At 36.9% G+C, this 19505-nt stretch overlaps 1 protein-coding gene across 1 annotated transcript in view; it reads right to left on the reverse strand.

The window, feature by feature from the left end:
* Nucleotides 1-3696: 3696 nt before the first annotated feature.
* Nucleotides 3697-19505, reverse strand: part of DOCK11 (dedicator of cytokinesis 11) — a 168240-nt gene continuing 152431 nt past the window's right edge. The window contains 7 exon segments of the mRNA XM_073227341.1: nt 3697-6610; nt 11053-11191; nt 12840-12940; nt 13382-13572; nt 13932-14142; nt 17910-18056; nt 18588-18701. Coding sequence (XP_073083442.1) covers nt 6488-6610; nt 11053-11191; nt 12840-12940; nt 13382-13572; nt 13932-14142; nt 17910-18056; nt 18588-18701 — 1026 coding nt within the window. The 3' untranslated portion in view covers nt 3697-6487.

The following is a 19505-nucleotide window of genomic DNA, read 5'->3' on the forward strand; positions in this document are numbered from 1 at the left end:
CATCAGCACTCTCTGGAAGAGTCATACCAGAAGATGATCATCAAAAAACCTCAACAAAGATCCAGGCGATGCTGCAGTTGTAGCTGCATTCATCCCACCGGTTCCTGTACTTGCCATTGGAATGAAGAAGGAGATATCTAAGCTGGTCTGTGCATACAGCAAAACAACAAATTTGACTGGATCTATACTGTTGGATCTCAACCAAGAATTAGGAGAAGTGCAAGTTGTAGCGCTCCAAAATCTTACAACTACAGACTATCTACTGTTAAAAGAACATATGGGATGTGAACAGTTCCTAGGAATGGGTTGTTTTAATTTGTCTGATTTCTCTCAGACTGTTCAAGTACAGTTGGACAATATCCATTATATCATAGACAAATTTGCACAAATGCCTAGGGTGCCTAACTGGTTTTCTTGGCTTCACTGGAGATGGCTGGTAATTATACATCTGCTTTGGTTATATAACTGTATTCCTATTATGTTAATGTGCATGTGCAATTTAATTAGTAGTTTAAAACCTATACATGCTTAAGTTACTCTACAAGAAGATATGTCAAAGAAATAATCTTCCCATGTTTTCTTCCATCTGTTACCTCTATAGCTTTTCTTCTTCCTTCCTAATTACAACCCTTAAATAGAATTCGTGCCTCATATCGAATTCACTGAGTATCATAATTCCTCCAAGTGGTAAAGATACCTAAAGACAAATGCTGCGCATAGAAGCCACAGGGCATAAATCTGCAAAGAAGTAAAAAGCTAACCTTTTCAAACAATATGGCTTCTCTCTCACTTACCAACTTTACATTTCCCTGTATGGCCCCGGAATATGACTGGTTAGCCAGAGACGGGTAAGAATCGTCAAGGGAGGAACAATCTAAGACAGGCACAGTCGCAGGGGGGCCATCAGGTGAGAAATTGGGGATCAACAGAGATGAGGCTTAGAACCTCACCCCGTTTTGAGGGAAATCTTTGGCATCCGTGGATGTTTTATTGCCCTTGTCTAGCTTGGATTAACACATAGTCTACAGGTACACACCTGATCATCTACATTTGCTCTCTTACAACACTAAACTATGTTTTCTACCTTTATCTTGCGTCTACCTACCACTTCAGCATTTTATTTAAAAAAATAGTAATAATAATAAAGGGAGAAATGTGGGATTCACGTATAAATCAAGTATAAAAATCAAACGAATATTTTCGTTTTAAATATTGTTTAAATTTCATTTTTGATTGTTTATAGTTCATGAGTGATCAAAACCGAAAGTTTTTGTGATGACTGCCCTTGTACTGTTCACCATGTAAGAACTTATTCACTATGTAAGAATTTGTTCATGTAAGAACTTGTTCGTTATGCTTCAGAAGATTGGAGACTGACGAGAATTAGGCTGGTGGTGGATTAATAGTTGTGCATTGAGCATTGACTCCCCTATACAGAATTTTACTGTTGTTAACAACCATTTGATCAATAAATATGAGAGATGCCCTCTCAAAAAAAAAATTCAGAATAAAAAAAAAATTCCTATAAAGCTACAGTAATCAACATTATGCAGTACTGGCATAAGGACAGATATATTGATCAATGGAGTAGAACTGACAGCCCAGAACAAATCCATACTTTATGGTCAGTTGATTTTTTATAAGGGTGCCAGGGCAATTCAATGGGGAAAAAGAATAGCCTTTGCAACAAATGGTGCAAGGACAACTGGATTTACACATGCAAAAGAATCCATTTGGACCCCTACCTCACACCATATACAAAAAGTTAGTTTGAAATGGGTTGAAGACCTAAAAGTAAGTTAAAACCATAAAACTTGAAGAAATCTTCATGACCTTGAATTAGGCAGTCTTCTCAGATACAACAGCAAAGTACAAGCAACAAAAGAAAACATGAGGGTAAATTGAACTTCATCAAAATGAAAAACGTTTGTGCCTCAAAAGACACCATCATGAAAAGTGAAAAGGCAACATACAGGAGAGGTATATAGACATCATGTATCTGCTAAGGGACTTGCATCTAGAACATATAAAGAACTCTTACAACTTAATAAAGCAACCCAATTTTAAAAAAGGGGGTAAAGAATCTGAATATAAACATCTTCAAAGAAGATATAAAAATGGCCAGGAAGCACATGAAAGAATGCTCAACATCATTAGCCATCAGAGAAATGCAAATAAAAACCACAAGATATGACTTCACAGCCACCATGTTCACAGCCACCAGGAAGGTGACAGTCAAAAAGGCAGATGATAAGTGTTGCTGAGAATATTGAGAACTTGGAATCCTTACATACTGCTTCTGGGAATGTACAGTGGTGCAGCTGCTGTGGAAAATAGTCTGGCAATTCTTCAAGAGATAAAAGAGTTCCCATAGGACCAGTAATTCTACTACTAGGCATATGTCCAAAGGAACTGAAAACATGTCTACACAAAAACTTGTATGCGAGTGCTTAAAGCATTAATGATAGCTCAAAAATGGAAATAACCCAGATGTCCATCATATGATGGATAGGGTGTATCCATAAAAAGCAGTATTATTCAGCTGTAAAAATGAATGAAGTACTGATACATGCTACAACATGGACGAACCTTGAAAACATGCTAAATTTAAGAAGCCAGACACAAAAGACCACATATTTGTAAGTCCATTTATATGAAATGTCCAGAAAGGACAAACCCCTAGATATACAAAGTAGATCAGTGGTTGTCAGGGTCTGGGGCATGATTGGTGGGCAACATGGAGCAAATGCTAGTATGTATGCGATTTCTTGGGGGTGACAAAAATGTTCTAAAATTAATTGTGATGGTTGCACAACTCTGAACATATTAAAAGCCTCTGGATTGTGCAAATTTAAACTGTACAGTATGTGAATTGTATCTCAATAAAGAGGAAAAACAGAAGAGGAAAAATGCATGTTGGAGTAAGTTTTAAAATGCCATATACACAGGCAAACTCTTTGAAGAATTTAGTCACAACTTCAATCAGGAGTTGGATAAATATACATATACTTAGGGACCATTACGTGGTTAGGGACTAGAAAGCATTTATTGTTACTGGAACCAGATAAACAAAGCAGTCTTACTGGCCAGCTCCCAGGAAAGGGCACTAGCCTTGTTACACAAACTCACTCTCCATCCCCAACCAACTTTTATTCTCCTTTCCCTTTGTGTTTTGATAGATGAAGTAGTGTACTCTTAGACTAAAACTGAGACTCAAGGTAGTCCACTGTTCTGTGGCTTAGAAGCCTGAAATACGTATGATTATTAATATTTTGAAGTTTAGAAATTCCTGTTATTATAATACATTGCTTAGGTTCTTCACCTCAGATAAAACTAGTATTTATATAATAAAAAGCTTACGTTGTTATTATGCTGACCTATTTTGTTTGTTAATTAACCAGTGAGTCATCTGTAGTTCTGATATGTTGGTCAAGGTTCCAAGGCTGTTGCTACCACTTTTGTTTTCTATTTTTAAAAAGCTGTTTATAGTATTTATATAGGCAAATCATGTAAATATGGTAACAATAACAATCCCATCTATAGACATGACGCCATTGGCAACAAGTGGTTACTAGGAAAATTACACTGACCCTTGAACAATATGGGTTTGAACTGCACAGGTCCATTTATATGTGGCTTTTTTCAATAACTGTATTGGAAAATCTTTTGGACATTTGAGACAATGTGAAAAAAGCATCTTTTCTCAAAGCTTACTTTATTGTAAGAATATAGTATATAATACATACAACATACAAAACATGTGTTAATCAGCTGTTTATGTTATTGGTTAAGACTATTCAACAGTAGGCTATTTTAAGTAAAGTTTTGAGGGAGTCAGAAGTTGTACATGGATTTTCGACTGTGCAGGGGAGTTGGTGCTTCTAACCACTGCTTGTTCAAGGATCAATTACACTTATTTTCTCTATGGGGTTATCACTGTGGTGATAAACTAACACTACCAATGGTGACTTATTCACATTTTACAGTATGTCCAAAGACTACCAAAATAATAGATTCCAGGGGAAACTGGACTCAAGCTTAACTGCAAAACAATTAGTTTAGCAGAAATGTATTCTTTAACATGAATCAGTTTGTAGAGGCCAAATCACTTGATGAAATCATTAAATTACATAAAGAATACCTAACACATTCAGTGGTTCAAAACATTTTCCTGGCTTTCTCTAGTCTAGCCCACCTTGTTCTCTATAGCTTGCTGCCCTTAGCCTGACAGTTGGCAAAATATAACCCAGTAAAATCATGCCATAACCTGGAGAACCCATTGGCCACAGGATACAAAATTATCTTTAACTTTTCCTTTTTAGACATAAGTCAGTCCAGTGTTTCTACATAAGGTCTCTTGTACTTGTCACTTCTCCCCCATTCTTGTTAGTATCTAGGGATTTATGGACTCATAAGTGGATTACTGCAATAGCTGTCTAATTGGTTTCCATCTCTCCTCAAATACATCGGGCAGCAATGTAAAGGTTAAACCTCTAAAAGTAACCCTAAATCAGGTGATTGTTTAAAAATCTTGACTGGCTCCCCCATGTTTACTGGGTAAATGCCAAACACTATTAGCCTGGCATTCAAGGCCTTCCAAAATCTAGGTCCAATTTTTCTTCCTGGATTTATCATCTACCATTCCCTTGAACAAAACCAGCTTCTTCACCATCCCCTGAACTTCTGCTAATTCTCTTTGCACATTTGCTCAAGATGTTCCTCCTGCCTAGACTACTCTCAACTTCGGAAGCCTGTGCAATGTTTACTTTTGTCCATGAAACTATCCCTGAATATTACAGTAATAGTCACAGTAATATCTCATTCCCTGAATGTGATTAGCAGTTATGGACAGTTGTCATTCATTTGGCAATACTCATATACAACTTCTCTTGTCTTACATGGCTAATTCTTGTCTATTACTTAATTTTGTATACATCTTGCCTCTTCAACTAGATTGCAAGCTCCTTAAGGACAGGGGTCATTTACTACACTTAAAAAAATTACCCACAGTACCTAACACTGCACTGTGGGAATGTGATAGGTACTAGTTATTGACAAAAGAGCACTGGAGTTTCCCCAATATGCCTCATTCTCAGATGGCTACACCCACTCTAGGTGACAGTTCCTTATATATATATATATATACCAAATTTAATCACTTTAAAGGTTAAACAGGTTACTCCAAGTTATAAAGGAATTATAAACTGACTCTGAAATACTTCCAAATCCCCTATTAAAATACAAAATTACCTTTCAATAAATAATTGCATGCTCTCCTGAAGGCTTAAAAATGACAGTAAATAAAAATGGCCAGGTCAGGAGTATAACCTCTCAAATTTACTTGATTACAAAGTATTAAAAGAGCCAAGCCTCCATGCAATCCACTTACAATTCAGTGACTTTTTTGTTCTGTAAAATTGGCTAAACTATATAAGGAAAATATGTCCAGAACTTAAAGTTTACATGAAAGGCAGCCTTAATTATATGGATAATTCAAGCTAAAAAAGTTTTTTAGATCTTGGTTTCTCCTGAATAATTTAGGCAGTCCCAAGATTTCTTCATAGCTAGTAGTTCCAAAATCTGTGGTGGTTATGTATACTGACCCAAGAAATGTCACAACCATCAGATTCTATCAAAAGGCTCATTAACCTTGTAAACTGAAGAAAATAATCATTACAAAATGCCTACCTCAGATGCTGCTGCTAAAGCTTTGGAGTTGCATAGGATGGTCTGACTGCAAATTCTCAGAGATGTTTTATTTATGGATCACTCAGATGCTGAAGCTTTGGCATCAAATGCTGCTTGCTAGGAAAACCTATGCCACCTAAGAATCCCTCATGTTATAGACCAGAGAGAGACCAACTCAATTATCTAGCATCATCGGATCAAAACTGGAAGGAACAGTAAACTTGGTTATCTCTATGTATATCCTTTTCTTGTGTAACTTTCCTTTTTAAATAATGCTTTTGTTTCCTTTAGCCCAGCTTCACTATTAGTAGGCAAGATTTCAGATTACCTCCCCAATTTGAAAATATCCATGTTTTATGGAAATACTATCAATTTTTTTCTCCAAGGATTAGTATGTTAATGAATTCAAGCTTCCTGTCAAGAAATGCTAAGTTCAAAGTATTATTTCCTTCACTTCTAATTACAAATAAGTTTTACCTTTGTGTTCCATTATATAATTTTACACAGTACCATTATTAAGCAGTAATTAAGCATACTGAATTAACATATTTGAGCTCTACTTCTCAGTATATAGATTTACCTAAAAAAGTACAAACCAAGCACAGTGGTGCAATTTTCCAGGCACTTTCAAGTTGCTTAAATATTTACAAATATGTAAGCACCCTGTTTGAAAGCATGAAAATTTTGGTGTCAGGAGTAAACACTCCATGTATATCAAATCTTTAAATTTTAACATTTGCACAGCTCCAAATATTCCTGAGAAAGGTCAGTCTTGCTGTAACTTTGCATCTTCATGGCCTCATATTTCAGCAGCATATCTTGGGGAACCATAACCTCTGTCACTTGATGTACCACTAATTGCACAAAATACATGTAATGTGTTGCTCATCCAGGGAGAATGCATCGCATCTTCTTGTAAGATCTAAAACAAAAGAAATTTGCATGCTTATCATGGAGCAATATAGCTGCTGCCAAAAAAGTATGTGTATATGAAATTACAGGCATGTTCCAACTTGTCATGGACACTTAGCTATTTAAAATGACATAAAGCAGAAAGAGCAAAGAATAACATTACCGACTCAAGTCTTCAAAGCTGTATTACAAAGGCAGCATATCAAGAAAGCAGAAAAGATCTGGTTACTCATTAGGAAACACAAAGATTGTAAAATGCACAATTCAGTAAAAACCGAGATGTAGTACAATCTTTAAAATATTTTTAAACAGATGGTCATAAGGAGCTCTTAACAGTGGTTCTCAGAATCACCTGCGGGGCTTTTCAGTGTAGATACCCATGTTCCTCTGAAGACTTGGCAAACAATATTAAATGAAGATACAAGTCCTAAGTGCAGATTTCTAAAGATACACTGTACTTATATAAGCTAATTGATACAGAAGATTTTCCTAAAATTTCATATCCCATAAGCACATAAGCATACATATTCATATTAGTATAGCCATTTTAGAGATTACCCATTTTACATGATGATAGCAACAGAGACCTTATGCTTAGATTAGATGGAAGAGAAGAACAGCACACATATACAACCTCTTTACTATACAATCCCTACTTAGAGCTTAAGCTTTCAATACTTGGCTCTTGAGTTACCTCTGAAAATTCAGGACAAAACTGTACATTGGTCTAAGGTGGCAGTAATAAATCATGTCATTTGTGTTGCTACAAAGGATGTCTTATATAAAGTCCGTAACAGAGAAATCGCCTCTTACAAAAATCATAACTCATGACACTAATCTGAAAGCATAGTAGAGGTTTAAAAGGTAAATAATTGATTAATCAGATGTCAGATGTGACAAGCAAATTGGGTACTTGTGAAGAAAACAAAACATACCAAGCAGACACTACAACGGCTGCCAGCAACTCTATCGGATAAAGAAATCTGTTAAACAGCTTTAAAATAATATAAATTCCTTTTAAAAAGTCAAAAGCTTGAAGAAGCTTTTTAAAGGACTATATATTTTGGTATACTATTAACACGTTACATTGGAAAAGGCCAAGAAACAGATACATGAAAAGATGCTCCACATCACTAATCATTAGAAAAATGCACATCAAAATCACAATGAGGTATCACCTCACACCTGTCAGAATGGCCACTATCCAAAAGACAAGAAATAGTAAGTGCTGGTGAGGATGTGGAGGAAAGGGAACCCTCATGTACTGTTAGTACAGCCACTATGGAAAACAGTACGGAGGTTCCTGAAGGAATTAAAAAATGGAAATACCACAAGACCCAGTAATTCTACCCAAAGAAAACAAAAACACTAATTTGAAAAGACATATGCACCCCAATTTTCATTGCAGTATTAATTATTTACAATAGCCAAGACATGGAAGCAACATAGGTGTCCACTGAAAGGTAAATGGATGAAGAAGATGCTGTATATATATACAATGGAATACTACTCAGCCATATAAAATGGAATTAAGCCATCCCTGACAACATGAATGGACCTAGATGGTATTATGCTAAGTCAGAAAAAGACAAATACCATATGATATCCCTTACATGTGGAATCTAAAAAAACATACCAAAATGAGCAAACAAAACAGAAACAGCCTCATAAGTACAGATAATAAACTGGTGGTTGCATAGAGAAAGTTGATGGGGGGCACTGGGTGAAATATGCGAAGGGGATTAAGAGGTACAAACTTCCAGTGACAAAATAAGTAAGTCATGGGGATGAAAAGAGCAGCATATGGAATGTAGTCAATAATATTGTAATAGCTTTGCATGGTGACAGATGGTAACTACACTTATCATGGTGAGCATTTAGCAATGTATGTGTTGAATCACTATGTGTACACCTGAAACCGTTATGTTGCATACCAACTATATTTCAATGTTTAAAAAGCAAAAATACTTACATGTGATTAAATAAAAATAAAAAATAGAAAGAAATAACAGGGCCAAGAAATATCCAGGCCATATTTTTTTGTCAAGTAATCATTTATGGAGGTTAACAGAATAATTCATATTTCAGTATACAGCTACAATTTTGTGTTATTATATTTTCCTTTGGGAAACAGTATGTCTCAAAGTATATGACAAAAAAGGCTATCATTTATGAGAATCTAATAGGAAATATTAGATTTGTTTCACAAAAATTCACTATAAAGTCAACATTTGCCCAAAGTAACATACACCTGAATATATGCATTATGACAGGACAGCTTGCATAAATACAGATCAGTAGAAACTAAGATTAGCTATCAATATATAATATCAAGGGTCTAAAATATTAGTCTCTGCAACTAAATAAAATAGCCATGGTACTTATGGGAATTAAATGAGAGATGGGTTGGAAATATGACTTGTAAAATCCATCCTTCAGGGGAAAAAGAACTTTTATAAAATGACTGCCCTACAACCCAGTAATTCCACTTCCAGGCATTTACCCGAAGAAAACAAATCCCTGACTTAATAATATGGGTAACTGTTGAACCACTGTGTTGTGTACTTGAAACCAATGTAAGATTGGATATCAATGATACTTCAATAAAAAAAACGACTGCTCTAAATCTTGATCACAGATATTGCAGTAAATTTTGCTTTCAATTTGAATAACTTAGAGTTCAAGGTTAGGTCATGCAGTTGTATGCAGATAACTGTAACACAGTACACACTGGCTTAAAACAACATGTGTTAATTGTTTACATCTTTCATGGAGGAGCATTTGCTGTTTTTTTTCCTATGCATTAGGAAGCTAGAAACCCATAAACTGATCAGTTTCTAGGAACAAATTATGTACTCTATTTGATACAAGCATACCTCAGAACAGTAATGGTGAGGAAACGTATACACCCACTGGACTCACGGACTGAGCTTGAGATAGACAACCAAAGAAATGGATGGGTTCCCTATCTAATCCTAATCCTGATCATCCTACCTGGCTGCTTTGGGAAGGACACAAAAAGGCCCTCTGACAGCTGAGCAGCAAAGGGATGCCTTGGGACACTCGGCACCCATTCCCAAGTGGGCTAACAGAAGTAAAGATGGCAAAAACAAACAGCACCGATTCAAGCCAAAAAAATTCCCAGACATAAAGAATGGGTAAGAAGGAGACTGATAACTGGTCTCACTGAACAGATCGGATGGTGGAAGTCTGGCAGATTGAGTTCTCCATACTGAGATGAAAAATGGTTAGAAAAGTAAACTCCTGGTCATTGAAAGCAATCTTGGGCTGTCACTAAGTTTCCCACAGCCCTTTCTAAGAGAAAGCATACAAAATCAATTCAGAGAGGTAGAGTTTGATTCAAAAATCAACCAGCTTTTGTTTTCCTAGAAATCTCTCTTCCTTTCCCCGTCATTCCCCTGCAGTGCTTTGGACACCAACTGTCACAGCCTGTTTGTAAATATGCCTTTGGTGTGACAGTCTCGCATAAGGGAGTGCCTGCCAGCAATCACTGAAATACAGATACCAGGACAAAGTCCTCTTTTCTGGAATCAGCTTTAAGAATGTGTTCCCTTGTTTCTTGTGAGGAGTCTTGCTTTCTTAAAAACTGAGAGTTTGAAGAGTTTCTGCAGCAAATATTTACCTTATTGGGTGTTTCATTAGTAAGGAAATAAGGGAGGCTTTCTGATAAGCTCTTTAATAGGCTCAGTCTTGGAAGGCTCAGACCATTGTGCTGTGACTTTTACAAATGTGAAGACAGTAAAATACTTAAGAGACAATCCATGGATAGAATGGCTGAAACACAGATCTCAGCATCCCACTACAGGAATGAATTTTGCCAGGACATTTCAGGAGTACTCCAGTTTTAAAGGAAGTAGGTATAATAAAAGTCATAATTATTTAATTATGACATAAATTTGGTTGCATGTGGTAAACAGGTCTTCTGCATTTTTCAAGATGCTTTACTAAGTAAGTTGTAGTTGTCATTAACAATTGTAGATTAAAATGCAAACAAGTTTTATGAAAATAGTTTTACAGGTTGTGTATCAAGACAATTCCTAAGGTTTGGAAACCACTCAGGATCTCACCTAAATGGTAGTATCTAGTTTCCTACAGCCAAGATAGGGATATTCATTTAGGGATTTGGCTACTGAGCCAATTATTTCACTTCTTTAGGATCCTTCTTGAGAGATTCCTATCCATGTTCATGGTAGATCAGTTCAGTCGGTTGCTTCTAATGGCATTGTGATACAAAGCACAAAATGGTTTATTACTGATAATTGCTTTAGCAATTGCTTCAAATTTGATTTACAATATGTCATTTAAATGATTAAAGATAGTATGAGCAAATTTTAAAATGTAGACTGAGTAATGCATCTCAAATAGATTTTGCTAAGTAACACTTTATGGACCCCAGATCATGTTTTCATTTTCAAGCACCCTAGTACTTGCCTGCTCGTGGATAATGTCAGACAATTCTTTCACCATTTCTCTGAAATTTGACTTTAGCCCTTCATGGTACTCTATTTGATCCTCTTTAATTAGCCGCTCATTTAACTCAAGTGCAATACTGCATGCTTGTATGAATTTCCTGTGGATGAAGATCAAAGATGAAGGTTTTATTATTTACCCTAGAAAGTCACACTGATAATCAATATTCACGTTAACTATAGCCTGCCTAGGAGTATTTCGAACCCTGTGTTTCCTCACTGTGCCATTGCTAATGGCATTTTGTAAGTCTGAAATATCTTTTCCTTTCTTTTCCCTTTGGCTTCTTACCTGGCTCAACAAGCGGAGAAAGACAAGTACCAAATGATTTCACTCAGATGTGGAGTATAAGAACGAAGAAAAAACTGAAGGAAAAAACAGCAGCAGAATCACAGAACCCAAGAATGGACTAATAGTTACCAAAGGGAAAGGGACTGGGGAGGATGGGTGGGAAGGGAGGGATAAGGGGGGGGAGGGGGCCTTACAATTAGCATGTATAATGTGCGGGGGGCACGGGGAGGGCTGTGCAACACAGAGAAGACAAGTAGTGATTCTACAGCATCTTACTATGCTGATGGACAGTGACTGTAGTGGGGTATGCAGGGGGGACTTGGTGATGGGGGGAGTCTAGTAAACATAATGTTCCTCATGTAATTGTAGATTAATGATACAAAAAAAAAAAACCTGGCTCAAAACATATACCCTCTGGGAAGCCTACTTGCTCATTCACTTGATATTCTATCTGCTGAAGTCATGTTAACATTAACTTCTATCTATAGGCAATGAGTCATTCTTTTGAAAATAATTTATTTGGGGATAACTATGTACTCAGTAAGGTGCTGGGAGCTACAGGTATGAAGTATCTGCCCTGGGGTGATAAGAGTAGATCAGAGGGTTGATGACTTATCATGAAAGTACTTTTCCATCAGTTTGTGTGTTTATGTTTAATGTCCATAAGTAGAGAATAGGTGTTATGAGACAAAGTACCTCATTGCCCATTTGTTTTATATCCTTGTCATAACAACTACTACATTCTTTCTGTACACGTCAGGCAATAGTACCTATTGGTAAATGAAATGACTACCAGTTACTCTAAACCCTGGAACAGCTGATAACACACAGACAGGAAAAGCAGATGAAATAAGTCAGAGCAAAATGAGTGGATAAGTTATCATCTTTCTCCTTAGTTTGTTTTATTCAACTGTCTTATTCTGAATGCAAACTCTTTATCTATTAAACAGATTTTTTTTCTAATGTAAGACTATTCAGATATGCCTTAGCTTACAAGGATGCTCACTCAAGCTACTGCACTCCCTAGCCTGGCCGAATCCAAGTGCAACTAAAGACGCAGGATAGGAGCAAGCCTACCCAGCCCTTCCAGCTCTACTTTTATTCCTAACCTTAATGGTCTGCAATACAGTATCATGAGGTCCCCCGGGCAAAGGAGGAAATCACATAATGAATGGAGGCCTGCATTTCGTCGCAACACTCAAAGCAGTAAAGCTGGCATATTTAATCTCTTGGGTCTCCAGGAAATTGTTAATAATGTTGCATAGCAAGAAAGACATCACACAGTCACACCGTTCCTCACTACTTAAATAAAGTACCACCAGGAAGTAACTTAAATATTGTAAAGGAGAGCAGAGAATACTTTTTTGGAGGGATATTACTTGGTGGATATTTTGGTTTCTTTTAAGAAGAAACTGGAGTAAAAGGAGAGAGGTCTAATCTGAAAACTGTAAAGCACTTACCTAAACATGTCTTTTAACTCATTTACTTTCTTAGGTGGATACTTGCTAGCTTGACTGTCATTTAAGAAAGCCCTTGCATATGCTAAGGGTCCAGCATTAACCTAAATTACAAAAGGAAAGACATGACAAGAGTTGTCCCAATGTAACCAAAAAGCAATTTTTGCATTATCTTAAAAAAAAACCCAAATACATTTAAAAATCCATTATCTGAGAAACATATTTGTTCTTCTTACTCTAACTTTATTTGAAAAATGATTAACTAAAGCAAATACTGCAATGATGTTCTGAGAAGTTACCTAATGATTTTCTGATTCGCACACATGGGGCATGGCTCTAGTCTGAGGGATTTATGTTAAAGTCCTCTGACATAATACATTTATGGAGAGTGAACATAATTCCTTTATTAGGTTAATCCAAAATAATGACTTTGCACTCAATAAAACCACACAATTACAATTAATGATCTTATGAAAGGAAAGCTTAGTGCCCTTATGAAAGCAAGAGGAACATCCAAAAACATTGAACACATGTGGCAAACATACCTGCACTGAAACACAGCCCTGCAATTTAAGTTGGAGCTGAATCATGTCCACATCAGCAGAAGAGCAAAGCTTTTGCAGCTCTGCAGTTTTATCCTTTATTTCATCAGTAGCAACATCAATTGGCTTTAAATTCACCTGCTGTTCATAGTTTATAGGGATCCTCTTCTTCACATACGGAAATGAGTTTGAAGCTATTAAAATGTTAAGACTGAATTACTATCTTAAAACCATTTGTTCAAACAGCCAGATAAAAGAAAAAAATTCATGGTGCTTAATTCTCCCCATGCTTTCTCTAGAAAATACCTTAGCACCTTATTACTTCAGGAATGAGGGAGAAATTCTCTTTATGAGACACCTTGGAGCAATCATTACTACATATGGGAAAACTATATCGTTTATAACACAGCCATATTTATGCAAGCTAGTGACTGAACAGCAGAACAATGAATGATTAGAATTTCAGTTACATTTTCCTGCTGGCCACCTGCTACTTGTGTGTATCAAAAAGGACCAAGTCAAACAAGGAGTCATCATGCAAAGTCCTACTTACTAGTCAAGATTGTGCGGCGTTTACACTGTTCTTCTATACAGCCTTGCTTTTTGCCTGATAATGTATAAGGAGCCTCAAACACAAATCTGTTGATATTATGGTTTCTTTCAAACTCGGTCTTTCTTTCTGTGAGTTCTTTGTCATCAAAGTAGGGCTTCACGTAAGTGACTTGGATGTGAGCGTATTTTGGATCAAGCTCTTTAGCATTTACCTATAAAGTAAGAAAGTTTTGAGTTTTATTCAGTGGCAGGGGAAAGGGGTACAGGTAAGCTACTAACACCTTTGAGATCAATTGAGGAACATGGCCATTAAGCTTGTGTTCCCAAGTGAATACACACCTGGAGGAGGTCTTTGCTCTTTTTTAAAGGATCATTTCCTTTTGGTCATAAAGAAGTTACAAAAACCTGTTTAGATTACAGAAATGTAGGAAGAAAATAAAAACTGCAATCCTACCACTAAGCAATGACCGTTATTTACATTCTCATGTTTCCCTCCTATCTTTATTCTATGCACGTTTTATTTACAAAACTGAGATCATACTGAACATTGTTTTATAATCTGATTCCTTAAAATATATTAAAATGGTTAACTGTACATTTAAATTCCACCTCAATAAAAATGTATTACAGAGAGGATTCTGAGAAGGTGGCAGAGCACTAGCAATCTATCTTCCTGTCCAGGTAATAGTTAACACTAGCAGAATCTCTCTGATACAACTGTTTTGTAACTCTGGGGTATACTGAAGGCTTGCAGCTTCCAGGAAGGCTTGGACAGAAAACTGCAGTTAATTCCAATTTCAGTCAATTTCTGCTCTTGGCACAATGGCAGACCCACCCCCCAGCCCCATGGCAGGCAGCTGGGCCCATGTTGCCCAAACAGCTGGCCAAGAAGGACCCTGTCTTCAAAATACTGGGGAGCTGTGCTCTGATTGCTGCTTCTGTTCAGAGATGCAAAGGGGCTGTAGTCATTGTTGTTGCACCATCCTCCATTATTGCAAGCATCCCACCTCTGGCTGAAGTGACTTCCAGGAGATCTGGAAGACCAGCACCTTCCCCACCCCTTTTATTTTTCTCCCTTTCCCCTCTTGGGAGCCAAACAGTTAAGACTAGGATATTCAAAAGCAACTACATATACGAAGGAAATGAGAAAATCATTGTGCATGTTTAGGGTAACGTACAGGCTCAGAAAAGACCTGAGAAGACCCTAAGTTTATAGCACAGGCTGATCCTTGGCACAGAGACAGCCCATGACAATGAAAACACACATACACACACACACAGCAGCAATTCTGTATATCCACAAGCAGTGTTTAGGATGGTAAGAGTGGGTACTGTTGACTGAATTAATCCTATCCTGTGGAGGATGGGGACCACAGGAAAGCAGACTGGTTCTATTCTAGAGACATAAAATTATAATAGTTATGGACCATTTCATGAAGAGTCTAAATGTCATGTTAAGTAGCTATGCCGCTGGAGGCAAATCCCAGAATGGTCACTGTTGGAGTTACAGCCTGTGGGCCCTAATACCTCCCCTCCAGCATTCTCTCCATAAATCCTAGAGGATGCCCAGGACCCTCTTCCAGTGTTCTCCCAACTGCATTTGAAATGTGCCTTGGGGTGTGATGACTTGGTCACAATCTTTGCAATTTCTGATAGTCAGGCTTTTTTGTGTTTAATGTAGGAAGCAAAAACGAACAAAGACAACAAAAAACTCTCATGAAACAGTCCCTGTACCCTTTTTTTCTCTACATATACAGGAGGATGAAATAGGAATAAGACGTTTCTTAGCATCTTTTAACTTCTCCAAATCCACTCTACTTGTTCTTACATAACAACCTAAAAAAGCCTGTCTCCACAAACCTTAACCTTCTTTTCTCTCCCATTAAAAAGCTAGAGTTCTGCTGAGACACTCCAGGTGATAGTTGAGGTAATTACATGGCTAAGACAAAACATAGATGGGAAATAAAAAAAGAGGCCAAGCCTGAATTTAACCTTACAAAGTAAAATATGTATATGGTAAAACATTCAAACAGTACACAAGGTTATACATGAAAGTAAAAATTTCTTTCTTCCTAGGTAGGGCTTCAGTCCCTCTACTCAGGGGTAACCATGGTTAACAATTTTGTATGTATCATTCCAGAAATTTCCTAAGCATATACAAGTAAGTATATGGGATTATCAGTTTTTACACAAATGTGCTCAGCCCATCGATAATGTCCTGCACCTCACCTTTTTTTTCCCTCAGTAATAGATCTTGAAAGAGTTGCAAGTGTTGATATGAACTTATCTCAAGTTTTTAAATGCCTAGGTTACTACATCCATTATATATATATATGCAATGATATTTTTTTTAGCCATATGGTCATTTTAGATTGCTTCCAGGTTTCTGCTGCATACATAAATTATACAGCACTGAACAGCTTTAAACCTGTATCTTTATGTGTAGATGGACGGGTTAAAATCTTAAATGTGGTATTGTTGGGTCCAAGGAAACACATTTAAAATATTAGAAAATATTGCCAAACTGCTGTCCAAATTGTGGCCTTAAATAGATTCTGTTCTCTGACAAGGTGAAAGAGTGTTTTTAATTTTTACTTTCACACATTATGAAAGAAATAAGGACTTCAAAAGCAGCAGCTGCTTATTCTCTCCATTGCCTGTTGGGAATGACTAAAATCCTGTGCACACAAAGATCAGAAGTCCAGCTGCCTGATGGTAATTTGTCACCAGCAGTTGTTGGCCAGGTTTTCAGAGGCAGAATAAAGTAGAAAACTGCATGCATGTTGTTCAACAAGCCTGGCTTTCCATTTATAGTATCAGGAGTGTGGCCACAAGACTAAGACTATCAGGCTACAAAGAGATAAACTCTTCTGCTTTCTTAGTTCAATAAAATACCACAAAATCGTGAAACTGGTAAGGAAAGAAGCCAAAAGGTTATGCCAAATATTAATGAGTTTTTAATTTACTGGCACATCTATTTTTAAATGTCTAAGGAGTATGTTCCAGATAAAACTGCCTCCCAGAGATATAGGTTAGTCTACAAAGTGAAGAGATCATTGTCGTGGTAGACAATGAAGTATCCTTACCACTGCCATAGGCATTTTGCTCTGGCGATGCTGCCCAGTGACTGTGAAGAGCTTGTACAGCACCAAGCACATCGCAGTTGCTCAGTACATGCTGCTGTGGCCTTCAGGCCTTGCACTATATAGACCCTTCCTACCTTAAAAATCAGCTCTCATCCTGGGCACAACCACAGCAACTAAGGACAGTCAAGTATTCCTAATGTGTTTTCCTTCCCAAAATTCTGTCTACAGGGAACCACACATTTCTAAAGAAGAGCCTCTCTTGCTGGAACCTTTCTCACCCTGCCTTGGCAGGGCCTGGTGGGATGGATAATCTTTAGGGCAAGACCCAAGGCATCTCTCCTAGACTTACTTCATTGCACATTTGACTAATGAACTAAGGATATCTTAGAATACAATGTGGGCTCCAAAAATATCTTAATCATAAAGTATGAAATTGAGAGTCACGATGCAGGACAGCACTCATAATAGTTAACCTTTAATAAGCATGCTGGCTTCTATCATTATTAGTGAATGCTTTTTATGTACCAGGAACTCTAATCACTTTCCATATGGTAGCTCATTTAATACATGTAACACCACCATGAGGCAGGCACTGTTATTACCTCTATTTTACTAATAAAAAAATTGAGGTACAGAAAGGTTAAGTAACTTGCCCAGATAAAACTGCCTCCCAGAGATATAGGTTAGTCTACAAAGTCCCATTGCTAGCAAGTGGTAGAGAATGGAGGTTTGAAACTTGTTGTGACTCCAAAACCCCTGTCCTTTCTTTCACTATCTGGACATGCTCTATCTCCATACTTCCCTTCTGCCAGTGAAAAAAGGAAAAAGTCAGGAGCAATGTACTATGCTTGGAAGTAACAAATACTGATTTCAAAATGCAGGGTGTATGTTACCTTGTCTGAATCCTGAATTATTTTGACACTCTCTATACCAAATTTTTCACCATAAAGTTTAACAAGTCGCAGGGAAATCTCTGAGAGGCCAGTGAGCTTTGGTTCCTTATAGATGTACTCCTTTCCATCCTCTTCTTCAAAAAAAGACTATTATAAAGTAAAACACATAAAATTTGTAAGCAGTATGGGGAAACAGCACTTAAAGAAAATCGAAATAACTAGAAATGATATATCTGAAATACAATTTAAGTAAAAGTACTAATAAAAACCACATGCATATATTCATCTTTTTACTTCAAATAAATGAGAATTTTCAATTCGGAGTCATACAAACATATTATCAGGCTGGAGATTTCCACACCAGATCTTCTTCATTCCCTGTAGGCTTACCTCTTTTTTATTTGCAAGCTTTTGGTACTAGATGGTAAATACATACTTAAAGAAGCTTCCGAGAAAATGAAACCAAGGACAAAATTCCAATCTTACATGTTAAACTCTGACTTAATGGATTTAGATTTGGGGACCAAAGTGAACTTTACACTTACAAGAGAAGTTTCCCGCTGCTGTGACAGGCACCCCACCGAGACAGACTCCCAGTACTGACAACTGCTGCTATAGTAATCTAATAACTCGAATGTTTTAAAAGAAAAGCAACTATATGAACTAAAGTATACTTACTTGGCCATAAAAAGCAACTCTGAAGAAAGTACCTAAAAGTCTCTTTTTTGTGTGCATAACCTCCAGAATTTTTGTGTAAGCTCCATGAAGATTTCTATAAACTTGAGTAAGTTTCTGAAAAATGAGAATATACAAATAAACTTTGTCTTCTGGGTAATTACTAAATGTCTTAAGATAAAGGCACAGAGGGGATAAAAAGCAATAGTATCTCCTTATCAAAATGGTTATTCACACCCCGACCCCCATTTTCACAATTAGACAAAAGTCCTCAACAACTTTAGGTGCAAGGATAGAGCTTAAAGTGGTAAAATGACACTGTACTCCTAAATATTACATCTACTAGGATGGCTTTAACAAAAAACCAAAAATAACAAATACTAGTCAGACTGTGGAATGTGTACATTGCTGATGAGAAGGTAAAAAGGAAAACAGTTTGGTGGTCACTCAGAGAGCTAAACATAGAATTACCATCTGACCCAACAATTCCACTTCTAGGTACATACCCAAGATAAATGAAAATATTATTTCCATACAGAAACTTATACATGAATGTTTACAGCAGCACAATTCATAATAGCCAAAAGGTGGAAACAACTCAAATGTCTCTCAGTGGATAAGTGGATAAATAAATTGGGGCACATCCACACAATGAAATATCATTCGGCCATAAAAAGTAATGAAACGCTGATACATGGTATGACTTGGCTGAACCTCTAAATACTATGCTAAGTGAATGAAGCCAGACACGAATGGTCATATCTTTATTAATCCTTTTTAATGACAGATCTAGAACAGGCTAATCCATAGAGACAGAAAGCAGATTAGTGGTTACCAGGGGACGGTGAGTGGGGTGGAATGATTACTTAGTAGGTATGGGTTTTTTCTGGGGTGATGAAAACCAGAAAGAGGTGATGGGTG

The sequence above is a fragment of the Manis javanica genome, chromosome X, assembly GCF_040802235.1.
Source record: "Manis javanica isolate MJ-LG chromosome X, MJ_LKY, whole genome shotgun sequence".
Classification (NCBI taxonomy): Eukaryota; Metazoa; Chordata; class Mammalia; order Pholidota; family Manidae; genus Manis; species Manis javanica.